Raw genomic sequence first — 23527 nt, forward strand, 5'->3', positions numbered from 1 at the left:
GGTGTCCCTGTTGATGCCATGGTGGTGGCTGCGGCCACAAAGAAGGAATTAGCTGATCCTTCGGTTCCTGTCCATCCTCCTAATAAAGAATCTAGGACCATGGACAGGTACGGCAAGCGGATGTTCTCGTCAGCGACCTTTTCAATGCGGTCGCTGAACTACTTATGCCACTTCACCCGTCTCCAAAGAGATTTACTCAAGGATATGGGTGAACTGATGAAGGATCCTACAGCTGAGGGGTTCAAAGACATAATGAACTCCCAGTTGGCAACCCTAAATTCAATTGTGAACTCCTCCATGCGGCTAGTCTCGTACGCAGCAGATGGAGCGAGTAGATCCGCAGGCACAGGAGTTGCCTTACGAAGGCACGCCTGGATGCGGCTATGCAACTTTGCGGACCCTTTCAAGGCGCCCTTCACCAATTCCCCCTTTGATGGATCATCTTTGTTTGGTCCACAGGTGAAGGATACATTGAACAGGTGCAAAGTGGAAGGTAAGACTCTCTCTGCCGTAGGAGTCCGTTTTTCCACCCCTTCTAGACCCTATCCCAAAGGTCAAAGGGGAGGAAAGATGTGGTTCCGAAAACAATCCCAGGGAGTCTCATCTGACGCACAAGGCCGATTCCCCTCTAGAGGCAGAGGGGGGAATAATAATAGACACCGCCCCAGAGGCAGAGGAGGTCCGCAAAACCAGGGTAGCAGAGAGGTGTTCTCTGACAAACCCTTTCAGCACCCCTGAGGGGCTGCCCGGCTGTCCGCCTTCGGAGGCAGTCGGGGGAAGATTATCACTGTACCCAGAAGCCTGGCTTTCCCTAACTCAAGACAAATGGGTACAGTCGATCATATCCGAGGGTTACAAAATTCCCTTTATTCATATTCCAACCCAACCAAAAAGATCCCTTCCAGACGTTCCACCCGGTCGAAGGGAAAAAGCAGCATTAGAAGTGTCAAAGCTGCTATCAAAAAGAGTCATCCAATTAGTCCCAGCAGACCAGCAAGGATCCGGAATCTACTCCAAATTCTTTTTGGTACCGAAAAAAACAGGGGACTGGAGACCCATTCTGGATCTCAGCCACTTAAACAAGTTTGTCAAAAAAACAAAATTCCGGATGGTCACGCTACAATCCATCCTACCCTTCTTGGGTCAGGACAATTGGATGTGCTCGATAGATCTTCAGGATGCGTACTACCACATCAAAATGAGCCGACGCTCCAGGAGATATCTCCGCTTCAGGCTGGGAGCCAGTCACTACCAATTCAGGGCCCTTCCCTTTGGTCTCACTACAGCCCCCCCGGGTGTTCACCAAATGCATGGCAGTGGTCACGGCTCACTTGAGGCGCCAGGGATTCCAGGTGTTTCCATATCTGGACGATTGGCTCCTTACTGCCACCACCAGACATCAGCTTCTCCTATCCAGGGATTTCACCATTCAAACCTGTCGAGCTCTAGGCATTTCAATAAATTTCGAAAAATCTGCCTTGTCGCCTTGTCAGTCTATTACTTTTATAGGCGCCAAATTAGATACACAGACCCTTTCAGCCACACTCACAGAGCAGAGGGTTTTAGACATCCGAAACCAAGTATCCCTTCTATTGCAATTTGTCAAAGTCAAAGCCAGACTGGTATTGAAGGTACTAGGACTCATGGCAGCAGCTATTCCCCTTCTCCCCTTAGCTCGCCTTTACATGAGGATCCTCCAATGGATGCTCTTTACCCAATGGTCCTTTCAACGACTCCCAATGTCCCATACCATACTGATAACTCAAGTATGCAAGAATCAACTGTCTTGGTGGGTCACGTCACCTCAACTTCTCCAAGGAAGACCCTTCACTCTCCCCCCTCCAGTTGCCACGTTGACAACAGATGCCTCCCTGATCGGGTGGGGGGGGCATTATCAGGGCAGGACAGTCCAGGGCACGTGGCAACCCTTCGAGTGCCACTTGCACATAAATGTCTTAGAGATGAGAGCAGTGCTTTTAGCGTTGCAAGCCTTTCACGACTCTCTTCCCAAAGGGACTATTGCAATTCAAACGGACAACATGTCCGTGGTGTGGTACATCAACAAACAAGGCGGAACCAGATCATACCCTTTATGTCGAGAAGCACTCAGACTTTGGCAATGGGCGATCTCTTCTCAGCGTTTTCTGATAGAGACTCATATTCCCGGGAAATCCAACGTCATTGCAGACAAGTTGAGCAGAGCAATTCTCATGCCACACGAGTGGTCTCTAAAGAAATCAATTCTAGAAGAGGTATTTCTAAGATGGGGCCAACCTTGCTGCGATCTTTTTGCTACTCCCCAAAACAGCAAGTGTCAAGACTTCTTCACGCTCTTCCCGTTACCAGGCCATCCCACCAGAGACGCTCTAGTCCACGATTGGCCCCGGGGACTTCTGTATGCCTTTCCCCCCTTTCCACTGATACCTCAACTAATTCAGAAAGCCATCGCCTTGTGAGTGACTATGATCCTCATTGCCCCTTACTGGTTTCGACAGATATGGTTCCCCTTTCTTCATCGCTACCTTTTGGAGCAGCCTTGGCATCTGGACCCAGTACCAGATCTGATTACCCATCAGTCGGGTCAGCTGCACCAATCGCTGTCTTCTCTAAACCTCACAGTGTGGTTTCTCCAATTCCTACCTTAGCCAGGCTTCCCTCAATATCTCGCTCGGTCCGAGATATCTTGATAGCCTCTCATAAATCCTCTACCCAGAAGATTTATACTAGTAAATGGAAACGTTTTTCCCTTTGGGCATCATCGAAAAACATTGATCCCTTTACTGCACCTATCCAGTCTATTTTAGACTTTCTAGCAGAACTTTTTCATTTAGGATCTTCTGCATCAACCATTAGAGTTCAGTTGGCTGCCATATCAAATTTTCATGTTGGTGTCTCAGAATCCAGCATCATGACTCACAAACTCTGTAAAGCCTTCTTAAGAGGTGTATTTCTTCTCAAACCTCCAATCAAAGACCCTCCGCCTCAATGGGATTTAAACTTGGTTCTGGCATCTTTAATTCTTCCCCCCTTCGAACCAGCGGCGTCATGTTCTCTGAAATTGCTTTCTTGGAAGACACTTTTTCTGGTAGCTATATCTTCAGCGAAAAGAGTATCAGAACTCCATGCTCTATGCAGTCGCCCTCCTTACTTAGTTTTTCACAAAGACAGGGTATCTCTCCGGACTAATCCATCCTTTTTACCAAAAATTTCTTCTCAAATTAACCTAAACCAAATTATTGATCTCCCCGTTTTTTTCCCTAACTATTCAAATAGGTCAGAGCAAAAGCTGCATTTTTTGGATGTTCATCGCCAACTGAGATATTACTTAGACAGAACTAAACAACTCAGGAAATCTGATCAATTGTTTCTGTCATATGCAGAAGGAAGATTGGGCCTTCCAGTCACTAAAGTATCTCTGTCTAGATGGCTCACGTCTACAGTTACTTTCATCTATGAGATCAGACATCAAAAATTACCCTCAAGACCTAGAGCTCATTCAACTAGGGCATTAGCTACATCCATAGCCTTTCAGGACAGGTTGCCAATAGACTCAATTTGTGCAGCAGCCACCTGGGCTTCTCCTCATACATTCATTTCACATTACAAATTGGACATGGTTTCCAGAAGCCGTGCCAATTTTGGTTCCACTGTTCTCAAGAGTCTGTTCCGATAGGCCACCCGGGATAAGGTGCTAGGGACCGTGGTCCCATCGAGCAAGAATGAAGGCGAGATTGACAACTTAACATTAAGAAGTTATGTACCTACCATAACGCGTTCCATGTTAGTTGTCTTCTTCGCCTTCTTTCTTGCGTCCCTCCCTCCTTCCCCCAAGCCTGGACAGACCGACCGGAATTCTTTTGTGTTTCTTCTTCTGAAATTTGTTACTCCATTCTTGGAGAATAGTATTGCTTGGTATAGCTACCAAACGAGATCTGAGTAGTTACCGCCTAGCATTGTGGGATATAGGGGAGCCTCGAGCCGGTGGAATTAGCTCTCGAGCTTTTAGTATTGGCCGAGTCGGAGCCGAGGATCGGCTCCGAACCCATCCAGCAAGAAAGAAGGCGAGAAGAAGACAACTAACATGGAACGTTATGGTAGGTACATAACTTCTTATTTTTTATTTATTCTTTTTTGACAGGGTTAGTCCTACTAGACCAATGCCTCTTTTCAGGGGAAAACCAATGTGGTTTTCAGTATTGCAGTGTCAGTGGCAGGACAGGTAGCAGACTCACCTTTATGCTGGTGGAAGACCAGGAGGCTGTGGGTTCTATTCCCATTCCAGGTGACTGGATTGCTGACACTGCAGTACAGCATTAGGGGGATGGTACACTCCTGAGTGTGTCACCATTCAGATGAGATGTTAAATTGAGGTCCCATTTGCTTGAGTTCATGGTAGCTCAAGTAAATGTTAAAGACCCCATGACACTTATGAAAGAGAGTAGAGAAAGTTCCTTAATACCCTGGCCAAATCTCACCTAGAAGTAGAAATATCATCTCGAGTCTTCCCTGAAAAGAGGTCATTAGCCTTGTGTGACTAACCCAGTCAACAAAGGATAAATAAATAAATGATTATTAATATTGATATAGAGGTTTAACCAGGGCAGGGGGGAACTTCCCCTACTACTTTTTTGATAAATGCCAGATGATGTTTTACATCCATCTGAGCTACCAGTAGCTCAGGCAGATGGGACCTCAGCTTAATGTCTTATCCAAAGTACGGCACATTCAGGAGTGCAGCACCTGCAGTGTCAGTAATAGAAATCAAAGCACTTGGAGTAGAAACAGAACTCAGAGCCTTCTGATCTTCCAGCAACAAAGGCAAGTGTGCTATATGACGTCCTGACATCCCCCGATCAGGAATCAGCTCATTCATTCTCCACCCAATGCATATGTGCTCAATATGGTTTGGAGGTGAGAGCCACCCAGAGAAACCTTCACACAGGAAGCCACAAAGGCTGTTTACACCCTTGCCAGCATCCCACAACTGGCCTTAACCCTTCATCTGGTGGTGATGTGCATACCTATATCAGTGCAGGGAGTGCCTCTGATCCCTTTCCGTACTTTTGCACACTTCTTCACAACATCTTTAGAGGCTGCAGCACACATCCTTTCTGCAGTGATTCATTACTGTGAACAAAGCTTCCTCTTTGACCTGGAGCATCATTGAGTGTCTAAGGAACCAACTCTCCTCCCCTCTCCCCAACCTGGCCACATCCATCCTTCCTCAGCCACTTTAATCAAGTACCCGAGCAGCTACTTGAGTTCACATCACCTGGGCTGTAATCAGTCCTTTATTCCTCTACACCACTGAGCTGGCAAAATCTCAAAGATTTGCTGTTATGGTGAGCATCTCAAGTAGGGATTTTTTTGCTTCGTTGCTTTTAGTCTGTCACAAGAAATGCATGTGAATCTTGGAATTTACTGAATATGTACTCATTTCTTTACAGTGAATGTATAAAGATCCAGCCAGCTGATATCCAGCCTGATATATTCAGTTATCTTTTACATATTATGTATACCGGAAAATGTCCAAAACAGACAGTGGATCATAGTCGACTGGAAGAAGGAATACGATTTCTTCACGCAAATCATCTTTCTCGCAATCCAAATGAAGTTAGCCAAGGATTTATTTATGACATTATGCCATCTTCCAATTTATATGGTATTCAAATCTCATCAGCCCAAAAAACAAAAGAAACTGTTGTTACAAAGGAAAAAGTATCAGGTAATCTTGGAGATAAACCAGATATGCAGAGTGATCACCGACAGTTCCAGTTATCACTTGCAATTGGCTTGGAAGGTACATCCTCAGAGCATCAGTTTTCCCATCTTCCTTCCTCTGCATCTGATTTAATTCAGACTGCAGGTGAAGTTTCCAAAAGTTCAAACACAATAAAACAAGAAAAATGTGATCCTGAATTACCAGTAGTGCCTCAGGTCAGTTTTCCACCCTCAGTTGAGGGTTCAGCTCCTAACAGTTCAAAAGTAAACATAAAGGTGCATACATGCCATTACTGTGGGGAACAGTTCAATTCACGTGGCAGCTTGGTTGAACATGTGTATACTCATGCATCAGGGTCACTTCCATTTGGAGTTCCTTCTTCCATCCTAGAAAGTAATGATCTTGGTGAAGTGCAGCCACTCAGCGAAGACATATCACCTCAAGAAGGTCATCCTGTTCTTGGTTTTAGAGTAAATGAGACTAGTCAGCCTTTGGAAAAGTCAAATTCTAATAACATGGAAAACCTTGTACAGGTTAACCAACAGGTTGACCCAATGTCATTGATGCAGACAGAGGCAGATCCACTAGAACTGAACTGTAACTACTCCTTTTCAAGAAAAAGAAAATTTGCTTGTGCAGTATGTGGACAAAAATTTCTTCAAAAGCACCAGTTGCTGGAACATATGTACTCCCATACAGGTAAAACATACAGATATAATACATGCCATAGATCCTTTAGTCAAATGAACCAAGGAGCTCAGCTTTACAATGACGGCTGGTCTAAATCAACAGAAACTGCTAGGGTAGCGCAGGACGCTTCACATTCCCACTCATTTGAATCTGATCCTTCACTGGGAAGCATTGCTACAGTTGTAATAGAATGATATTCTTAAGTTAAATTATTTGTATATTATTTAAAAAGAATAACATGCAAGTCTTAACTACTGTTCTTTTTCTACCAAATGAAAAATGTGCTAGAGAAAATAGGCAATGCATCACTTAATGTGGCCTTTTGTCAGCTGTTCTTTGATATAATATTTTACTGCCTTCATTTAAGGACTATATTGTAGAATAAAAATAAGTTAGAGTTCAAAAAACTGAAAGCAGACATTTAATCCTGTAAGTAGGTTTCCTTTTGATAATCTTGTTGGTCAGATTCCTGAGTAACTGTTGACCAAAAAGAGAAGAACAAAGTGGCTTAATATAGAAAGCTGGAATGCATGAAGGCTAAGTTGTAGATCACAATGCCTCAGGAAAACAAAATACCTTTTTCTCCCCTTAAAGTACGTGGCATCTGACAACAGTTCAGAAGTGGGAATCTGAGCTGAGGAGTATATCCCTTACGATGATCACAGGTGTGGGACTTGCTCCCATGCAAAAGTGAACATTCTGAAGTTTCAGTACTTTTGTTTTCTGGTCTTCACCATTATGCCTTTTCTATCAAGTGTTAACAGGACAAATGACCATGTGATTTGTGAATGATAACCTGCAAGCAGCCTTTTTGATCTTCTGTTTGCTGTGGCTGCTTTATCTTCCAGTCAAATTTTACAAACTTAGCTTAGGCATATTAAAAACCTTCAGTTTGTCAGAACTGAATTTTCTTTATTTTGTAAATATTCTGAATTTAAGAGAATATTAAGATATTTGTCCAAGTGCTATTTTGTTGACAGTGCATTATAGTTTAATCAAAGTTTGTAACTGTTAAATAATGTAGCTCTGACTTTAGTATTCAAGGACTTTTTAGTGCTGGGCTTCTTCACATCAGCTTTTGTTTACAAATGTCTTTACAAAACACATAATTGAAAAATATTAACCAAAAGTTATGGCAGCTAAGTGGCAAGTGTTCCTTGTTAAGTATCTTGTTTCGTGTATGTTTTGGATAATACATTCTTAATGCTATTGTAGTGGATTCAGTTCATTGCTGTTCCAATGGATGATAAAGTAGCTTGAATATATATCTGTGGTGGGCAGTGTTAACAGTACTAGATTGTATTTGTTTTACTGGTAATTTGTATACATACAGTTAGGCTGTTCTTCCATGGTGGTGCAGTGGTGGAGTTGTTGCCTCACAGCAAGAGGTTCTCCCGTTCGATTCCCGGCTGGAGTGCGGGAAGTGCCTCCTGTGTGGCGTCTGCATGTCCGCCCCTCGGTTGGGTGGGCGTTTGAAAGACATGCGTAAATGGGCGTTCCTTCGTTGAAGGTTGAACGTCGAGCTGGTACCTCGGCGTTCGTGAAAGTCAACTGCCAATCATTAGCGGACCGGAGTTCCGCTGTGGCGACCCCTAACCGGGAAAAGCCGAAAGACAACAATAACAACACTTAGGCTATTCCAAAAATATCATAGTTACTAAAGTGGAATCCTGGGCTTTACTGCTCTAATATCACAGGATACTGTATTTCTGATGAAATAACCAGAGTAAAGACATGCTTAGTTTATCTCTGACAAGATTGATCTTGCATCTCTCTACCTGCCACACTGGACAGCTGCTTCTTTCACTGTACTCCATGCTTAAGCCTATGTTAATGTGGAAGAAAATATTTTAAAATGGGGAGGTCTGTATGGAGGCATAACATATATTAATTGATATTTACAGCTTTGTTGCAATTTTTCAGTTTTCCTATTAGTGCTAATTAGACTGATAATATGTCATGTATGTGGTAAAGCTTATAATTATATTAGTGTAAGTACACAGATGTACTGTGCAGGTTTGCTCAGCTTTCGTTTCACATCTTAACTAGCTTTCTGGGAAAGTTAATTCTGGATCATTGCAGGTAGACTGATGCATGATTTCCAGATGAACACTAATAAATTTAGGTACCACAGATTAAATATTCAGCTTCTTTCACTTGTTTACTTATACATAACATATGGGACCAGTAGTATTAAGGCAGGAGTGCTGGGTATTCCACTTACAGTATGTGGTGTCAGTAATGGATTGTGTTGCAGCTGTTTTTCTGTAGTCTATTTTATATCTTCTTTCACACCACAGAGCTAACATTATATTGTTACATTCATTGACTTGTGATTATTATAGAGTATGTGGGCTTTCTGACCAAACTACAGTTAAGTAAAAATGTTTTTTTTTTCTCTCTGGATTTTAATGCATTTTTACAGTAAGTTCTTACTGATATTTTGGTGAATAAATGCAATTTAACAGACACTTAAAATGAATAATCTTATGGAAGAGTCTGCTGTCCTAGCATTGCGTCCTTTAAATTAAAAGCAAACATATATGCCTGCTTAAAGTTAACAACTGTTTTTAAACTCATTGTCCTTTCTTAATTTACAGAAATTGCAGTTTATGCTTTGGTATAAGCACTGATCTCCATGTATAGTGACAAAGTAAAATTTTAAATTACTGCTGTATAGATTTTTTTCTGTTTGGCAATCTCTTATGCAAATATAAAAATAGAAAAGATAGCTTCAGTATTATCTTCAGATTACTTTTGTTGAGACGGTTAGTCCTGCGAGACCTGTGGCCAGTTTTCAGGGGAGACGCAATGTGTTTTATTTTATTTTCTTAAATATTTGTTTATTTTGAAATGTTTACCCCCACTGCTGTTTTGACCCTCCCAATCTTAGCCTGTCAGACTTGAGCCCATTCATTTCTCCCTGTATTGGGTATCCCCCAGCAAACTGGTGAGAGCTGCTGTTCAGGTAACTATGAAGGTGGTTTATGCCCTTCTAGTAATGAAGATATTTCTTTTAGAGCCCTACCCTTCCCTTGGATGGAGGATGTGTGGTTCACCTCACCAGGAAGGCGACTTTGCCTTCTCTGTGAGAATTCATCTATCTGTGAATCTTCGATTGAAGTTTTGTCACTTTATGAGCTGGAAGCACACTCCACAGTTACTCTGTGCTTTGTTACCCTTTTTCTAAAGGAATCATGGCATCTTATGATCCAAGCTACCTCTTTTCCCCCCAGGAAAGGTAATCCCATTCCCATCCCATTCTTCTCAAACAGCTCCAACAGACACTTGAACAAGTAGTTGAACCCATGTTTCCTGCGTCATAGAATAGTTATTATCCCTGTATACCAACAGAGTTAACAGACCAAGGGCGATGTTTATACTGAGTAGGAGAAATCTGACCCGAACATCTGGGTGATTTTCCTGCTGTTTTTTTCCCTAATAAGTGCCCTTGGACCTTTAATATCTTCTTAAGCTAACTCCAAGTCAAGCAAAGGAGACCTCACTTTACCATCTCTTATTGAAGAATACCACCCCTAAGTGCAGCTCCAACAGTGCATGCTTCAGTGCATTGTCATTACTAGGAATTGGAGCCAGGTGCTTAATATGGAGACAGAAACATCAGCTTTCTGATTTCTCCTGCTTCAGAGGCAAGAGATCTACTTGCCGAGCCACTCACACTGACATTTTAAATCCTCAGAGATGAATGTTCTGTATATTCAAGGTTTGTTCAGAGTTTTATTTCTGTGTGGGTTTAAGTTTTCTATAGTCAAAAGAATTGCACAGTGTTTTATTTTAACCAAAGTTTAAAAAATACAGATCCTTTCAACTGTGATGCATTTTAGGTAGATGTGTTTTGAGTTTCCTCAGTACTCCTGCCACTGAAGTTTTCTTGCTGTTAAAAAGTGACAGTTCACTAAGTGTTTCAGCTGATACCTGAATGTCTGAACTTGATGTCAGATTTGTTTTAGTACAGTTGTACATTTCCATGGTGCCTTGGATTTTCTTTTTTTTTTTTTTTTTGCTCCGAGTAGTTGGCGATCAGGATCTGTCCTCATCCACCAGGTCTAATGGGCTCTCCACCCTTCCCTGAACTTAGTCTGACACATGCGTTTATACAGTGAGGAAGTCAAGGCAACATCATATTGATGCTGAGGAGTTTATCTGTTTATGCCATAGCTTTCCTTCCTTTCACACACTTATAGATATCTACAGTCGGATGTGCAATGAGGATGTGCTGCCCATATCATCCTGCCTCCGAAGTGACTCAGCCAGCATCCCCTGCTTTTTCCTTCTTAGATCTATTGTGAGTTCCCAGCTTCTACTAGGGATCACCTGCAAGGTGCACATGAGTGCATATTCCCCTTAGGATGGACACACCCACCCTTCCCTGCTAGTGACTCAAACACCTAAGCCACTAATCAACCTCATCAAGACAGGGCTTTATCCCTGTGCATAATGGCACTAGCTACCTCATATCTTTTTGAGCAAAAGTAGCAGATTTAAAAAATATATATACTATAATTTCACTCTGCATTAATCTTCAAGCATGCATGATTAACATTTAATCTGGGAGCTTTTAATCACATTGAATTAGCCCCATATGTATGTAAATAGTACTTTAAAAGAATATTCAAATAAGCCGCATTGTATGATTCTTGAAATTTCTTGGTTTTGTTAGTTTACATGGGTTGCATTTAAGCTCATGTAAAATGATAGCCTGATTGCAATAATGAGGCTGTTTTTTTTCTTTCTTTCCTTGTCTTTTTTTTTTTTTTTTTTTTTTTTTTTTTTAAACAGTACCGTCTTGGCTGCACACAGGGTCAGAACTGATTTCTGTTATTTAGTGTACGGTGGCTTCTCTAAAGAGACATATTGACAGTACTGCTTAGGTTCTTGCATCAGAATCAGTGTTATAAAATCAAAACAGGGCCGGAAGCAACAGTCTAGTGTGGCTTACCTTTTTTGTAGAGCAGCATGTGATTACATTTCGCATTTTCATTTTTTACGTACTGTGCAGTCCCCATGCATGGTACAGTATTTTGACACTGATTTCTAGTACAATCCTTTAATAATAAACTATAGCCTCTTGTCAGACTATCCATGCATGTAGTTTACTTTCATCAGCTTGTTAAGCACATAAATCCATATCTCACAAACAATTATTCTGTCCAGTCTTTACCTCCAGATTGACCACATATTACTCCTTTAACAAAAACAGTCAACTGCACTTGTTAACTGTTTACAGTATAACTTGAGATCAGGTATTAACTTTTAACTAGTATTTATATTATTTTGTTGCCACTATATTACAAATCTTAACAAACGGACTAGTGACTTCATACCTTGCCCCAGATTCCAAAATACTTGCTCTCAGTGTATGGCACCACTTACACTGAGATCAAGTATTTTAAAATCTGGCCCCTGGTGTAAACCTCTTTATAGATAAGCCATACACTGAAGTAAGTCACGTACAGTGAGAGCAAGTCTTTTGGAATCAGGGCAGATTTATACTGAGAGCAACTCTTATGGAGTCTGGTCACTTGTATTGCAGACTACTTTCTTTACGTAAGTCTAAATCTTATGTGCTTTGTTCCAAGTCAATGTCTTTTTCAAGTTCAATTTCCATTACAGACTACAGCCCATTTTTTTTTAAACCAGGGAGTTATGTTTCTGTTCTCTAGTACTTCTCATATCTATATTTTTTAATCTCTGCATTCATTTTTATTTGGTTTCGGTTTTCCATTTTCTAGTTCTAGGTTTCTTAGCCACTACCAGACACCAACAGTAACACTTTCACCTCTTTAGTACATGTTACTTTACACCAACTCAGCAAGAATATCTCTAGAATGAAGTTGAATTCTCTTCAGAGTATAAAACTCACCATATTATTCAATTCATTTTTGTACTGAAGCAACTCTGTACATTCCAAAAATACACATTCTTCTGAACCTTTTACCAACATACCATTTTTGTCAGGGGGAGCATTGTTTTCACGTCTTGTAGGGGTATAGGAATGAATATATATATATATATATATATATACACACAGATATTTCCATGGAAAAATTCTAAATTTTCTAAATATATTTCCATATCTAGGAATAGTAGGAATATGGCATGTTTTCCTCCATTAAACGTCTGTAATATCTCTATTTAATTGCATAATCCATGCTGTTTTTAATTTTATACTGTTGACTTCACATGTCTAATATTGCCTTATAAATTCTGCTTATTACTCATTTATAGCTTGCCATTCCTGCTGTAGCCTGAGGTGTAAAGTCTACTATTTGTAGTTTAATAGATTTACTATACAGCCTGTGGATATTTCATTCATATTTAACATTGGACTTATTCATCTGATCTGAATTCAGTAACCTAAACATTTGTTTAGCTGTATCTCATTTTATCATCTCATCCTCTTTTATAATCTGCTTCCAAACTCTTGATTACTTGTTCTTATTTAAATTCTCATTACATTTTCTTCTATGTCTTTCTTACTAGTATATACAGTAAGTATATCTTATTGGTGTTAGTCTATTTTTCCAAGGTCTAACTTCCCTTAAAGTAAAACTACACTTAATGATTTTATGGGGTCTATATTACATCAACGAAAACTCTCTTGAACAAACGGCATTTCACTGAAAATGTCATTCATCAAATTCAGCTGTTGTGGGGGGCTGCACCCCCCACCCAACCCCGCTAATTTTATATACCAACTCTGAGATCGCGCTACAGTGAGGAAAGGGCAAATTTCTGATCTTTACTGTACCGCAGTCTCACTATGAACAGTCCAATGAACAGCATGTTCAATGTCAGTGCACCAAAAATGCCATTCGCTGAACTGAATTTTCAATGATGTAATAGAGACCTGTTTTATGTATATAAGGCTGTGCATAATGCTCTTTATATTTCTTTCCTAAATCTGCCAAGTGTACACATGATAATGTAGTTACCTCATCAGGCACTATGCTTTTCTTGTGCTTCTATCTAAATATATATTCCAAGTCCTGAATCCAATATATTAACCTAAGCTATGTAGCCTTATAGCATGCCTTCAGATGTGATAGTCCCAAAACCTCTCTGTTCCTTTGTCAATGCTAGTTTTTCTCATTGTATTCTTTCTCTTTAGTTACCCCCACAAAATCCCTAATTTCTCTTTTCTTCCATATCTGATCACTCAGTTGGTATGTGTAAGCCTTACCTACATAAAGAATCAGTGCGACCATAAACTTCTTATGTCAGCATTATAGGAGGGTATGTGTCTGAATTACTAAGAAGTAATTTCATCTCCAGACTCAGTTTAGGATAATGACCTTAAACCCCTCCACATCCTACTCACAAAAAAATAATACTGTACCACATCATAGCCAACTAGGAGTACCACCTCCATGTCTCCTGCAGCCTACAAGGCATATCCAAAAAAAAAAAAAAAACTTCCCTCCCTATTGAACCTAACATTATTCTCATGGGAAACTTCAACTATCATTCCATTAACTGTGAAACTTGCACCATCACAAATGTATATGCACAAAGATTCATGAACTTCATTAATGCTGACTGTTGAAATCAATGAGTTCTCATCCAAACTAGGGGTTCAAAAATACTGGATCTGGTGCTCTCCATATAGACTCCCTATGCTTAAAACCTACAGTTATCACATCACTGATCAAATCTGATCACCGTTCAGTAATATTCACTACAAAGGTAAAACCTGATTTAGCATAAAACCTATCTGTCTCTAGAGACTACTCTAAGGCAAACCTACTGCAGCTAACTGATGACCTGATGGCATTCAAGCAACTTCCTCAACTGGATGACCCCCATCTCACACACTGCCATATATGCAGATAATGTTGCCCACATCAAGGCATACATTGAGGTATCACTCCCCAGAAAACACAGTGTCAAGTTCAGAAATAAACCCCAGTGGTGCAACCCTAGTATAAACAAACTATACAATACTTTCCTCAATATACTGGTATAAACACCGCCCCCCTTCTTGGCAAGTCCCGAGTGCTCTCTGCTAAGCTAAAAATACTACTTAAGCCTGTTCGATCTCAGCCTCTCCAATGAATTCACACCAGAGGTGTGGAGAATTGCTGTCATCTCACTCCACAAGGGGGAACCCATTACTAACCCTGGATTCTATAGGTGTATAAGCTTTGCCAGCCTCATCTGTACAGTAAAGGAATGCATCATCATAGAACCTATTAACAAGGACATAGGCAGTCTACAAGCCTAAGATCCAACCTAGCCTGGGTTTGTCAAGGGTAGATCCTACCTCATGAATACAGTGGACCTCTTTGAACAAGTCACTGCTGCATTAGATGCAGGCAAATCAGTTCACACTACCTATCTGGACCTGGCCAATGCCTCTGATGACATTCCACATTCTGGCATTATTGATAAGCTTATCAAGTTATACATAAATGCTAATGCTACCCACTGGATAGCAAACTGTCTTTCTAGCTTTCTAGTACTATTGGAAGCATGCTGTCATTGAAAAGAGTAGTTATTAGCAGTGCCCCCCCCCAGGGATTGGTCTTGGGACCACTTATCTTTGGCATTTATTTCTCTGATAATGCAGCTGACATCAAGGACCTGTAGCTGACCAAGTATGCAGATAACTTCAAACTTGTAGTTGTCATTAACTTCCCATCTGACTTCCAGATTCTCAGGGACAGCCTAACACACAGAAGCAAGTGGTGTCTGGATCACAGCCTTATATTGAATGCCAAGAACAAAGAAGTTATGTACTCACAATAATGTTCCATCTGAGTTGTTGCTCTTCATTTGTCTTCAACCTGTGGGGCATGGATCCAACTCGGTTGCATTTCTCCACCACTGGATCCAAGCTCCAAGCTCCTCCTCTACCCATAATGCTCATGTCTCCTTCCTCCCTTCAGATCGAGTTAGCAGCCCACCATAGTAACCCAACCTGACACAATGGCTTACCCCTTTGCACAATAACCCAGATAGTATCATAAGAAGTGACCAGTTATGCCAAAGAAAGGGCCATGTACTTTCCAGCCAGACCACCACACAGCCCACATAAGGCAGGGGGAAGGAGGGAGGGACGGTTGAGGACAAATGAAGAGCAACAATTCAGATTGAATGTTATGGTGAGTACATAACTTCTTTATCTGAAGTTGTCTTCATTTGGTCTTCGACCTGTGGGACAGAGTCCCCAGCTACCAAACTCCTTGGAGGCCCTCATGGAAGGATATTCCATAACACGGCGGAGCCAAAGGATGCTCTACTTCTGGAGAGAAGGCCTAACTTGTAATGGCAGATGAAAGTATGTGAAGATGCCCAGGTAGCCACAGAGCAAATGCCATCCAATGAAACTGAACCAAAAAGCAGCTGAAGTAGCCATAGACCTAGTAGAATGCATCTTAACTTCACCTGGCAGAGACAATCCTTTGGTTGAATATGCCACGAGTATACACTGAGAAATCCAATGAGCAATGGTGACCTTTGATGCAGGTTTCCCTAAAAAGGGCTTAGAGTAGGAAACGAAAAGTTGATCAGACTTGCGAAAGGCCTTTTGTTCTGTGTAAATAAAAATGTAATTGTCTGTGAACATCCAGCAGGTGCAATTTATACTCTCCCTTACTCAAAGTTTGGGAAGAAGACTGGAAGGTTGATAACCTGATTAATGTTTGATTCTGCGACCATGTTCGGCAAAAAGGAAGGATTAGTACGCAAAGATACCCTGTCTTTATGGAAGATAATGTAAGGTGGCTTAATCGATAAGGCCTGAAGCACCGACACTCTTTTAGCTGAAGTAAGAGCAATCAAGAAGGCTGTCTTCTAAGACAGGAATTGCAGATCCCCTGAAGTAGCGGGCTCAAAGGGGCAAAAAACCAAGGCTTGAAGGACCAAAGTAAGGTCTCAAGGAGGCATGGGATCTTTGATTGGTGGCCTAAGAAGAATTGTACGCTTCAGAAAAGCTTTGCAGAGCTTAGAAGAGGCTAGAGAAGCTGAATTATCCCCTATTTGGAAGAAATATCCACCAGCTGAACTTTAACCATTGAGAAGCTGGCACCCTGTTGAAAAATACCTGCCAGAAGCTGTAAGATAACAGGAACCGGAGCCGTGAAGGGATCCAAATCACTTTGAGATGCCCAAATAGAGAAATGTTTCCACTTACTCGAATAAACCTTCCTCATGGAAGATTTGTAAGCCACTACCAAAATCTTCTTAACCGGAGAAGATAGCCTGGGAGTCCTAACTATCATGGGAACTGGAGCAGCCAAGTGGTGAGCTTCAGACTGACAATATCTGGATGTGGAATCCCTGAGGGATTTGAAATCAGATACAGAATCAGATCCAACATCCAGGGAGGACACAGTACATGAGACCACAGAGAAGGGAACCATACTTGGCAGTAAGGATGACACAGCTCCCCAGCCGTTGTGCTTTCTGAATGAGTTTTGGGATCAGGGGAAGTGGAGGATAAGAACAGAGAAGACCGGTGGGCCAAGCATGAATTACAGTGTCTCTGAGGGACTCCCCCATAGGGGGGTTCAGAGCGAAAAACTCGCTGCACTTTGCATTGGAAGGAGAGGCGAAGAGATCGCAGGAAGGCTGACCCCACTTAAGAAAGATCTGTTGCGCTACTGAAGGATTCAGAGACCACTCGTAAGGCACCAGGATAGACCTAATGAGCCTGTCCACTACAATGTCGGACCTCCCCGGAATGTGCGTTGCCACCAGAAAATGTACAGTGGAGATCGCCCACTCCCACAGTCTCATGGCTTCATGGCAAAGGGGATAAGGTCTGGTTCCTCCCTGTTTGTTGATGTACCAGACTACCGATATGTTGCCTGTCTGGATGGCAATCATCCATAGGGGAAGATGGGCATGAAAAACTTGCAATGCCAATAGCACCACCCTCATCTCCAGGACACTGATATGTAACTGGGTCTCCAGGGAAGACCACATGCCTTGAACTATCCTTCCCTAGCAATGCCCCCCCTCACCTGAGTAGGGAGGCATCCGTGTTCACCGTGGTCAGAGGGTTGGGAAGACTAAACAGGTGACCGCAAAGAAGTTCTGGGGACTGAATCCACCAGAGAAGAGAGTCCCTGCATGCTCGTGATAGACAAACAGGATGTGACAATGGTAGATCTAGAAATGGCCAATGGACTGAAAATCTATTGGGGCACCTTCATGTGTAACCGAGCTGTGGTTATGAGGGTGATCGTGGCCGCCATGGATCCCAATGTCCTTAAGACAAATTCCACTCCAGGAGATGGAACTTGAGGAATGTGCAAGGCATGACGTTTGAGGGATGAAATCTGTCTGGTATCAGAAAAACCTTGGTCTGAATGGTATCTAACCAGGCTCCAATGAAATCCAGAACTTGAACCGGTTTTAACAAGGATTTGTTGAGATTTATGGTGATGCCAAACTGGTGGGCGATCTGGATAAGAAAATCTCTGGCTTGGCAGAGTCAATGCCTGGAGGGAGTGGAAAGAAGCCAATCATCAAGGTAGGAGAAGACCTGGAAACCCTGCAGCCGTAAGTGAGCCGCTACCACAGCCATCACTTTGGTGAACACCCTTGGGGCTGTGGTGAGACGAAAGAGTAGCGCTCTGAACTGGTAATGATTGGTCCCCAGCCAGAAGCGGCGGAACTTCCGAGAGCGTCTTTCCATTTTGAAGTGATAGTACATGTCTTGAAGGTCTACTGAGCATATCCAGTCATTCTCCTGCAGGAAGGGCAGGAAGGATTGGAGTGTGACCATCTGTAATATCGTTTTGGCAATGGATGGATTCAGGGTAGAGAAATCCAGAATAATTCGCAAGTCTCCTGTCTTCTTTTGTACTAAAAAGAAAGTACAGTTGTGTACACTTACCATAAATTTAGATGTTTGCGTGTATTCACTGTTGCAGTCATCACATTTGAGTTATCCCTGCCAGGGTAGCCCTCGACCGGCCCGAATACAAGAGGCTTAGTATTTCTGCGTCAGTTGCTGTCGCTTCAGGACTGACGTCAGGTTGTCAGTAGTATAAAGTAAGGTGGCCAACGTCATTACATCAGTTGTTCTTGTCCTAACCTGTCAGGAGACCCCAAGTAGGAGGCAAGTTGTGGTGGAAGAACCCCACCAGTAGAAAGTAAATACCAATGTGTCCCTTGTTAGGAAAGAGAAGAAAAAAGGGGGGTGGAGAGAGGGAAACCAGGACTGCAACAGTGAATACACTTGAACATCTACATTTATGTTAAGTGTACACAACTATACTATGTTCTTCATGTTTCACTGTTGCAGTCATCACATTTGGGTTGATTCGCAAAGCTAAGGAAATGGGTGGAGGCAGTCAAGGAAACCAGGGGCTGGCTAGGATGCCCGGCTAGACTGCAGAGGCTAACCCTGCCCTAGGTTTGGAGAAGAGAGGCAGGTAGTAATGTTTGGTAAAAGTGTGAACAGATGTCCAGGTGGCAGCCTCCAGGATGTCCCTGGTGGGGACTCTTCTGAGGAAAGCTGCAGAGGTAGAGGCTGCTATGGTGGAGTGAGTCCTGACCCCCTTGCAGGGAGGTTTTCGGTGTTGTCTGTAGCAGAAAGGAATGCAGTGTGCTATCCATTTGGAAATGGTTTGTTTGGAGATAGCTTTGCCTTCTGCCCCTGTAGCAAAGCTAACCAGCAATTGATCAGACTTTCTAAAGGATTTAGTCCTGTCCAGATAGAATCTGAGCTGTCTGTGCACATTTAGAGAGTGCAGGATTCATTCCCCCTTGTTCTGGGGATTAGAAAAAAAGGTGGGCAAATGAATGGATTGGTCGAGATCCACAGTGGACACCACCTTGGGCATGAAGGATGGGATAGTCCTGAGGGATACACTGTCAGCATGGAAGATGAAGGGTTCCACAGCCATGAATGCTTGCAGCTCGGAGACTCTTCTAGCTGAAGTGATGGCCAGAAGGAAAGCTGTCTTCCAGGAGAGAAATTTTAGCTCTGCAGAAGAAGCTGGTTCGAAGGGGGCAGGGTGAGCTTTTCCAACACAAAGTTAAGGTCCCAGGCTGGGGTTGGTGCTCTTCTGGGTGGCCTCAAGTTGCTAGTCCCTCTTAGGAACTGTTTGATCAAAGGGTGTGAGAAAAGGGGTTGCTGAGTGGGAAAATGAGCAGAGATAGCAGAGTCATGAATTTTAATAGAGGAAAAAGACAGGCCACTCTGTAGCAGGTCAGTTAAGTAATCCAGGATAAGAGGGAGGGAGGGCTATGCCGTATTGGCTCCCTTAGCCTGAATCCAGGTGCAGAACCTTTTCCATTTGTCAGCATAAGACTTTCTAGTGCTAGGGCGTCTGGCTTCACGTATAACATCTAGAACCTGTTTACTGAGGTTGGCAGATTGATTGGAGGTTAGGGAATAAGCCAAGCTGTCAAATTGAGTGTCTGCAATTGGTGATGCATGAATTCCCCTTCCCTCTGGGTCAGAAGATTTGGAATCTGAGGAAGATGCCATGGTGGCAGTGTGGACAGGCTGCACAGCAAGGGGTACCAGTGCTGGCGAGGCCAGTCTGGAGCTATAAGTATTGTCCTTGGTTTTTCCTCCTTTATTTTGAGCAGTACCTTGGGGATGAGAGGTAGTGGAGGAAAGGCATAGACCGATAGACTGACCCAGGGGAAGGACAGGGCATCCATTTTCCAAGCCATGCAGTGATGCTCCCTGGTGCAGAATTTGCTGAGCTGATGGTTGGTGTGGGAGGCAAAGCAGTCGACCTTTGGGGTGCCCCATTTCTGAGTTGTTAGGGTGAAGGTTCTTTTGAGCTGCCACTCATGTGGTTCCAGATGATTTCTGCTTAATTGGTCTGCCAGAGAGTTGAGAGAACCTGGTAGGAATTGTGGTAACAGGTTTAGTTGCATGGCAGAGACTGTGTGCCAAAAGGTCATGGCCAGCCTGCACAGAGGGTATGAGTGAGTCCCTCCCTGCTTGCTGATATACCACATCACAGTGGTGTTGTCTGTTTTGATCAGGAGACACCCTGAGGAGAGAAGGGGCTTGAAAGCTATCAAGGCATGCTGGACAGCCATCATCTCCTTTTGGATGATGTGCAGAGGGATTTACTGTGGGCTCCATTGGCCCTGTATGCACCTGCCTTCCAGGTGTGCCCCCTAAGCATAGTCTGATGCATCTGTGGTGAGGGTCTGGGCAGCAGGGGGTGGTGAGAAAGGCAGTACCTTGTTGTGGAAGCATGCTGTTGCCCACCAAAGAAAATATTTTTGAGGCAAGGAATTGTAGATATAAGAGTCTCCAGGTCTTGAGAGTGTTGACACCAAAGGCTTTTTAGGTACCATTGAAGTTTCCTCATATCCAGTCTTGCATATGGAATGAGTAATATGCAAGATGCCATGAATTTCAGAGCTTGCAGGATCTTCCTTGCAGATAACTGGGGTCTGGTGGCTAGTTGAGAGAAGTAGGCTGTCAGGAAAATTTGCTTTTCTGGTGTAAGGAATGCCATCTGGGATGCTGTGCCCAGGCTTGCTCCCAGGAACATAATCCTTTGGGTGGGCACTTGTTTGGATTTCTTTTCGTTGGTTGTGTACCCTAGGGAGGTTAGTAGGGACTTTACAAAGGCCAAGTGCTTGAGCAGCTTTTCCTGGCTGTCTGCCTGAATTAGGCGGTCATCTAAGTATAGGTAAATCTGGATATTCCTTTGTCTGCTAAAGGCAATGGCCGGAGCCAGACATTTTGTGAAAACTCTGGGTGCAGTAGATAAGCCAAAGGGAAGCGCAGAGAACTGAAAGTGCTGAGATCCTGCCCTGAAACGGAGATATGTCCTGCATGATTCCCTGACAGGAATGTGGAGGTAGACCTCTTTTAGATCTAGGGTGGTTAGCCAAGCTTCCTTGGACAGAATGGGTAGCAGCTGCTGGAGGGTGAACATTTTGAATTTTGGGATCACCAGGAAGGTATTTAGAATGTCTAGATCGAGGATGGGGTGCCAGGTGCCCTCTTTTCTGGGTACCAGAGAAAGTCTGGAGTAGAAACCTTGACCTTTCTGTTCTGCAGGAACATGCTCTACTGCCCTCATAGAGAGCAGGGAAAGGACTTGCTTTTGTGCCTCTGCCCACTGGTTTGGAGGTAGGTCTGGGAACCCTTTTGGGTTTGGAAGGGTGTGGAAAGAAAATTTGTATCCCTGGGACACTATGTTGAGAACTCTGCGGTCATTGGTAATGATGACCCAAGTACTTGTGTGAAAGGACAGTTTTCCTCCTAGGGGTATGTGAAGGTGGGCAGAGGGAGGGGGTGGGGGTGGTGAGTCATTGTGAGTTCTTACCATAAGGGGATGGCTTAGAACTCCCTGGGTTTGAAGTGGAGGTAGTCCACTGCTTAGATCTCTGCATTCCCATTGGCTGCTGTCTGGGGGGGGGGGTCTGGTTCCCTGGGGTCTGGGCTGAACTGGCTTAGTGGGAGCAGGGAAGGACCAGTACTTGGTGGGACAATGCCTACTGAACCTGGGTGGCTGGACCTGTAAGAAATCCTTAACTGTCTGCATAGATTTTGCTTTTTCTTCCATCTTTTTTAAGACCTCTTCTGCCTTAGTGCCAAATAAGTTGTCTTTGTGCCAATAAGTTGTCTTTGTGCAAGGGGGCATCCAACAATTAGATTTGACATGGTCTGGCAAGGGCTGGTCCTTAAGCCATGCATGCCTTCTAATGACAGATCCGGTGACTGCTGCCCTGCAAGAGGCTTCTAGGGCATCAAAATCACAGTGCAAGGTGTGTTTAGTTACTTCACTTGCAGAATGCATTAACTCTTGTAACTCTTCAGATTCTGCACAAGCAGGAAAGGAAGACATATTTTGTTTGAGGAGTTCCAGGGTATGTTGCTGAAATTTTAGCATATGGAACTGACAATTTAGTTCCCTGATAACAAGAGTAGCTGAGGTGTATACTTTTTTTACCCCATCTGTCTAATGCTCGGGAATCCCTCTCTGAGGGGGTGGGATTCAAAGCAGAGGTTGCTTTAATCTCTTTAGGCCCTTGAGAAATGACCTCATGGTCAGCAGTAGGATTTTTAAAAATAAATTTGTGTGAGTCAGGGACTCTGTAGTGCCTGTCTGGTTTTCTGGGTGCAGGAGGGAGGGTGTCAGGAGTCAAGCTGTATTCCAGGAAAACATCCTCCACAACATCCAGGACTGGGGGGATGACCAAGGGTCTGTACTGTGGAAGATCTAAGAATTCCCCGAGTCTCTTTTTAGACTGAGGTTAGTCCTGACTCTCCCATTGGAAATGCTCCCATAAGGTATGAAAGGTTTCCCCAAAGGAAAAATCCTCTGAGGGAGAGGCTGAAGGGATGGAATCCTCTGCATCAGAATCCTCATAAGTAGAGAGGGGTTGCATGTCTTCATATTCAGATGCATCAGAGTCATCTGACTCATTCAGGCAAAACTACAGGGAACAGATCTCTTTTCCTTTTGGAGTGGGAAGCTTGGCTTCCCCTGATCAGCATGATAAGGTCTTCTGCCACTTTAAGCATTTGATACTGAGGCAAGGACGCAGTTGCCTGAGATTGGGTCATCGGTTTCTTGGATGTGGTTCGTACCCTGGGCCTAAGAAACTCGGTCATTTTTGAAAGAACGGCAGTTGCGAAAGAAGACGTTGGTTTGTGTCGAGAGTCTGTAATGCGATGGACTTCCTCGGAAGCTGGTGCCTGTTCTGCGGCTCCAGACCCATCCAAGGTAGAGACGACCACAGGATCCTTAGTCGTAGAAGAGTTTTGCGGCAAGGGTCTCGGTAGCGGCCTGTGAATCCACAGAAGCGGGCATCAGGGGCTGCAAAAGTGCCTTACTGAAGACCGGAGAACTGATGAATAGCTTAACGGGAGCGTTGTCGGTAGGTTTGGACCTGTGCGGTCTATCTCTGTCTTTATCTTTACGTTTTTTCGGAAGATCTGCTGTCGGATGGCTTACCAAAACCATATCGGAGTTTGGGGATTGTTGAAGTCAGAGCCAGAAGGAAAGGTATTTGTAGCTATGGCTGTGAAATTAGACCTACCCAAGGAGTTTGAAGAGAGTGAAGAATTTGTGGTTCCAAAAGGCCCAACAGCTTCACTTCAAACAGTATTTGGAAAGAAATTCCCAAGACTTATTTCATTCCCAAGACTTA

General features: G+C 43.3%; 1 protein-coding gene across 4 annotated transcripts in view; it reads left to right on the forward strand.

The window, feature by feature from the left end:
- ZBTB25 (zinc finger and BTB domain containing 25) overlaps positions 1 to 23527 on the forward strand; it is a 497618-nt gene that overhangs the window by 290913 nt on the left and 183178 nt on the right. For 2 of the 4 annotated variants that reach the window (XM_044074382.1, XM_044074383.1), the window contains exon 3: positions 5448 to 6421. The exons of 1 other annotated variant lie outside the window; for it this stretch is intronic. In XM_044074382.1, coding sequence (XP_043930317.1) covers positions 5448 to 6421 — 974 coding nt within the window. Of the gene's footprint in view, positions 1 to 5447; positions 7816 to 23527 lie in introns of those variants that run through there. One more of the 4 variants, XM_044074385.1, reaches the window with a different exon arrangement.

Source organism: Protopterus annectens, chromosome 6.part0 (genome assembly GCF_019279795.1).
Source record: "Protopterus annectens isolate FY-2018-M chromosome 6.part0, PAN1.0, whole genome shotgun sequence".
In the NCBI taxonomy this organism is placed as follows: Eukaryota; Metazoa; Chordata; order Ceratodontiformes; family Protopteridae; genus Protopterus; species Protopterus annectens.